Below are 6,000 nucleotides of genomic sequence, written 5' to 3'. Positions count from 1 at the left end.
TAAATTTTAACGAAAATCTTTTCAGTCGTTTCGGAGTCTATAAGGAATGAACTTCCATACACACACACATACACAGACAAAGTTGCATTTGTATAACGTTATTATTTCAGCACGGTTCGTATTCTGCATGACTACCGTTTTTTTTCTTCTTTTTTAATGAATAAAAATTTTACGGGGGGGGGGTGATTTAAATGAGCTTATTTGTGATTAATTTTAATTTTTAATTAAAAACACCACGAGTGTGTGATCAATTTAGCGGTATAGGTCGCATTCTGGCCCTTTATTCAAAGAGAAAGGTTTTTGACTTTTCACCGCCAAGGAACTCTTCAATGAAGGAAAGATTGTTTACAATTTAACAAACATGGCTGACGACGATTTAGAAGAAATGCGCGCTCTTAGAGGTTTGACTTTTATTTTAATTATTAAATATGGTTTACATTTTAGTTTTTTGAAAATTACAGAAAAATTAATAAAACCCATGGTTAATATGTTTCTGTGAATTCCATAATAATCGAATGTTTTCTATCATTTCCTTGTGGGTTTTTTTTTTTTTCCATTTCCACATTGAATTTCCGTTTATTTTATCGATAAAGCACAAAAATAAATGTTTTAAATGTTAGTACAACAATTTTTTTGTGCTTGTGTAGAACAGTGAAAAAAAAATGATCCAGTAGAAAAATAATTACAAGTAAAAATAAAAGTTATCGATTTATAGAGTTTTAATGTGAAAAAGTTCTCAAAACACAAGGGAGGCAATTCGACAAGAGATCATTACAAAAGATAAAATAGCGAAGTGTTATTGTGGATGATTTTGGGGGTACTTGTACAGTTTAATCAAGACATTAAAAAATGAAAATATTGAAAAAATTTTAAATTGTACGTATTCGTTATGGAACGAAGTTCTCCGAAAAAAAACAATTTGTTATGATACCGAGCAAAAGGTTCGATTTTTAGGAAGAAAAGCTAGTATTAACGATGGGGGGGGGTCAGCGCTTTAAATTGAGTTATCTCCCCGTGGCGTGTTCAAAAAATTCCTTCAACGCGCTCTCATAAAAACGTGTTTTTCGCATGAAAAAAAAAAAAAATCATGGACGAGGAGGGGGACACCAGAGGAGATAACTCCAATCTTAGCTTAAAGTTTGTAAAAGTTTGTAAAAATTTGAAAAGATTAATTTGATTTGAAACGTGCAGAAAAACAGTTTCATAAATATTTTAGGGTATTGGTTTAATCAAGACATTAAAAAATGAAAATATTGGGGGGAAAAAAAATTATATTGTATGTAACCGTTATGGAATCGATCTCTCTTAAAAAGATTTCAATTAATTTGATCACATAGTTTTTTACAGAGGAAAATCAAATTTTAATGAGGTCGATTGTATCCTGCCATCTTGCGGAGGAAGAGAGGGCGTTAGGGGAGATAACTTCAATCGCCGCTTAAATTTTGTCAAAATTTGATGAGATTATTTTGAAACATGGGCAGAAAAAATACGTAGATAAATATTTTAGTTTTTTGGGGTTTTTTTTCACCTATTTTAACAGAGTTTCTCTGTCTTTTGTTAATCCATTTTTCATTTAAAGGCACCCCCCCTCCTCGTCCACGCAATAAAGAAGATGGCAGGATACGATTTATCTCATTAAAATTTGATTTTACTCTGTAAAATAAAAAAACACTTGATCAAATGAAGCGTTCTTTTTTTCTTTTTCTTGTGAGAACTTAATTCCATAATAGGTACATATAATATAGTTCTTTTTCATTATCTTCGTTTTTTAATGTTTTTGGTAAATTGCACAAGCACTCAAAATCCACCATTCTGTACAAACATCATTTTTTTAATTAAACAGTTGATTCCTAGGTGCTTATACAGAGTCAATGCAATGCTTTTTTTTTTTTTTAAATAATATTTTCAAGTTAAATCCAAGTTTTGCAATATCCTTTGTTTATTAAATTGTTAGGTAAAAGTACAGAATCGTTACAAAATATCCTCCCTTTCCCATGTTAAAATGGGTTTCTAAGTAATAATGTTATTTTTAGCACAGTATCTTTTCTGCAAAAATTACCAATTCCTATTTTAGTCACCCAAATTATTTCAAGTGAAATTGGTTTCGGCATTACTTCCAAACAACTTCTTTCATTTAAACGAGGTTTTAGTATTTAAAAAAATGACATTAAAAACACTAAATTATAGAAAATTTCATATATTGTATGCATGAAATGCTGAAATGAAAACTTGCCCGTAAAAATATAATTATCTTTATAAACAAGTCGAAAGAAAAGAACAGCTAAGAATGATAACCTAAGTACATAATTCGGATAAAATACAGAATAGTTAACAGTCATGAAAATAAAAAGAAATCAACAGATAATTCATAGTAAACTCTGAATCTCTTAAACTTTGTCAATTACGAGGGTTTTTGTTGAGATGGGTGTTTGCCACTTGGACTTAAGGTTTGTGGTAATGTATATACTTTTGTTTTTGAGATTTATTTCATAATGCTTAAAAATTCCTATTAATCATTTAAAAAGGATTTTCTTTATAAAAAATAAAATTACTTCATCAAGTTAGGTGATTTTTGGAATATGATATTTTCATTTCATGCATCATACAGATTTTTCTTTATTTTTGTTTTTGAATGTAATGGAATTTTTAGTAAGAAACGATTTGTTTTATTTTTTTTTCAGACAGATAAAATAAAGTGTTTTTACAGATTTTGAACCAGATCAAACCTAAAAGGTTGGGTTAGAGTTAAAAAGAAAAAAAAATAGTTCAGTTCCAATTCTGCAGAAGTACTGAGTAACAAAAAAAACTCACAATAATCTCTGCTTAGAAAACAGGGGGGGGGGTCATTACAAAACCTTACCGAAAACGCCATTTTATGACGTTCACATTTTTATCACTTTATTTGCTTAAAACTCTTAAAATATATTATGTACATTCATATTTATTAATTCATTTGAAAATATATTCATTTCCGAACAAAACAGTAGTAATTTGAAGACTTGAAGTGCTTTGGTTAAAAAAATATGGCTATTTTAGTAGAACTACCTTGAAATCTGTGATTATCCAAAGCGTTTTTTCGTCCGTGTGTATTACTACTTATATATAAAAAGCACTTTGCCTGTGTATATGTGAGCCCATTCCTCATGGAAAAACTGGGCTGATTGTTATGAAATTTTGCACAAATATACTTTGTGTCTGGAAGTGTTCTTAGATATGTTTTGTATCACAATATCTCTGATGGGTATTAATAATCGAAAAATCCAGTTAAAGAAGGAGCAGTCTGATTTTGAACAAAATGAACACCTTATAATGCTTAACATCATGGGTACATTTTTATCACCACCCAAGCAGAAGGACCTGGCATATAAAATCAACAGTAGGTTCTTTGATAAAATGGGTGCGTTTAAAATGAATGTTTCTCTTTAGGGCACAATTGAACCATGATACCTGACATTGTCAATTTTAAACTTAAAGCCATTATATAAAATAATTTTTAAAAATAAACACTAGGTTCTCCACATTGCAAGGTAAACTATAATGTATAGTGAATTAAGTTACTGCGGAAAAGCATGTGAATTTTCCTCTTAGTACATTGCAGTGGATCCCTAACTAGCAGGTAACCAATCAATTTGTTTAAAAAGTGGGCAATTTCGATGACAATAACAGTATGGTGTGAAACATTCATTGATTCTCGTTCAATCCCAGGTAACATCGGGTCTCCTTACTAGTATTATTTAAAATATTTAAATGGATTGCTTTTATGTTCAATCAACTGACAAAATCAGAATAAATTTTAAAATTATTAATAAATGCTATATTGCTAATTTATTGTTGATATATGCTGTGGATTATAAATTCATAACACCTACTTATTTAGTTTTTATTAAATACCTGCTCTTTAATAATAAAATAAATATTTAGTTTGGTGAAATGCTCTCTTTCAAGTCATCTTCATTAAAAAAAAAATTAATTGAAAACAGGACATAAGCATAATAATCCAGTTTTGATATTTAAATTGCTGTGAGCATACTGGAATCCAAGCAATGTCTCATACCGACTCTCCATGTGGTCTAATTCAAATGGTAATATTGCAGGCAAATTACCTCTTATACACTCAAGCCAGATCCACCTCACTCTACCACACTTCTTAACGCTATTTTTTGTGCTTGTGCAGATTAGTGATATCAGGTAAAAACATTATTACATTCATTTCATACTAAAATTTCAAAAAATTATGAAAAATGATCCAGTAGAAGATACGTTAGATGTATTTGTAATAAAAAAAATTCTGACATCGTGTTTGAAAATGGGGAACTCTAAATTAAAATCAAGGAAGATAAGTCAGTTTATCATGCAGAATTGGTTGCACGACAATTAAAAGATATAAAACTCAATAATTCGATAAATTCTATTTTTACTTGTAATTATTTTTCTACTGAATCATTTTGCATAATTTTTGGAGTTTACACTAATTTCGACATGACATATAAGTACTCAATAATGTTGTCATCTGAAATGCATTGGTTTAAAACATCACTACTCTGCATACATTGGAATATGTTTTAAAATCTTTTTTTTAATATTGATTTTGTTTGTATTTTTTTAATATACTTTTGGTTCTTAATTTTCATTTTGTTTCTCTGGTTATTTTTGCAGCGGCACACATCTATAAAAAGCCTTCCCATGGACAGAGTTCCAGTGAAAAGAAATCTGTATCGTCATACTCCAAAAATGAACCAAAAAACAGTATGTCCTGCTCTTCTTATGTCAGGATATGACGTTTTTATCCATTTCTTTTGGTTGTTTATTGATCTTACCTATTCAAAACAAATATCCTTTTTTGACTGGGATTATTTTTATTTTAATTCCATCCAAAATGCCACTTTGAGATACCCTGTTATCTTCATCATCACCACCACCACCACATTAAAATTGGAACTTTTGTGTGTTTGCCTCTGTAGTACGGCCTGTAAATATGAACTTGGTCTCTTTATTGCAGATGTCATAAGTAACCTCCCGTTTATATTTTTGGTTGAGTCCATTGCAAATATTTGTATACATATTTACAGCTAAGTGAAACATCCATCCTAAGACAGGTTCAAAATATTAGAACACCTTATTGATTTCATGTTTGAATCCCAAAATACTTCAAAGAAAGAAAAGAAATTTTAAAATTCTGCGTTTGATAGGATTCTTAAAATAAAACTAAATTAAATTTTATAGACTTGTTTTCTCTTGTTTTAAAACACTTGACTAAAATTGATAAATGGGTTGAGTGCCAGGGGTATCAAACATTGTTTCCACATATTGAGTTGATGCATTTACCAGTAGTCTCTCTCTTTTAAGTCCTGCACTGTCCACCAAGCTCCAATCCCTGTCGCATTTTTGTGCTTGTGTTACAAGTATTTTAATGGAATGTGCTCTGATAAACTCATAGCCCCCTCGACATAAATACCGCCAACTCAAGAAACAGTAAAAATCCCTCCCCCCTCAGTGTATAGGTTCTTAGATGCAGGAAAGCTTTCTACTTTGATAGTTTCTTTCCCTAGACTGCTAAACTTAAAAATTACCCTCCCCCTACCTATTTCCTGCTTCCTTGACTGTACTAACATGCAGAAATTTAAATGTAATGCAAGCAGACATCTCACTGCCAACTCCATATATGGTGTCCTTGTAGGCATGGTCCATAATGGTAACCTTTTACGTCCCAGTCGCAATGTGGCTTGTTTGATGTAAATAAAAGTTTTTAAAAAAGCCAAGCATCTTCACAAACGGCCATTTAATTTCATTGTTTTGGCCATTTGATGTAAAAACTAATGCCTTAGTAATGTGTAGTCTTTCTAATCTGTTTTTGTCAACAAGCGACATGTTTCTAGTTGCTTATGAACAAACTCCAAAGACATAACTTTTTTTAATCGTATATTTGTTTATTGATGATTTGTAGATCACGTATATTGTTGGGTAAGTTAGCTAGTTTTTACTCAATGGGTAATTTTTAAT

At 30.5% G+C, this 6,000-nt stretch overlaps 1 protein-coding gene across 1 annotated transcript in view; it reads left to right on the top strand.

The window, feature by feature from the left end:
• Positions 1-264: 264 nt before the first annotated feature.
• LOC145290240 (WD repeat-containing protein 70-like) overlaps positions 265-6,000 on the top strand; it is a 79,226-nt gene continuing 73,490 nt past the window's right edge. The window contains exons 1-2 of the mRNA XM_080136470.1: positions 265-401; positions 4,657-4,746. Coding sequence (XP_079992596.1) covers positions 362-401; positions 4,657-4,746 — 130 coding nt within the window. The 5' untranslated portion in view covers positions 265-361. The remainder of the gene's footprint in view (positions 402-4,656; positions 4,747-6,000) is intronic.

The sequence above is a fragment of the Euprymna scolopes genome, chromosome 2 (genome assembly GCF_053919585.1).
Source record: "Euprymna scolopes isolate OS-2025 chromosome 2, ASM5391958v1, whole genome shotgun sequence".
NCBI lineage: Eukaryota > Metazoa > Mollusca > Cephalopoda > Sepiida > Sepiolidae > Euprymna > Euprymna scolopes.
The sequence above is the reverse complement of the archived record's forward strand: the minus strand, read 5'-3'. Positions and strand labels throughout refer to the sequence as shown.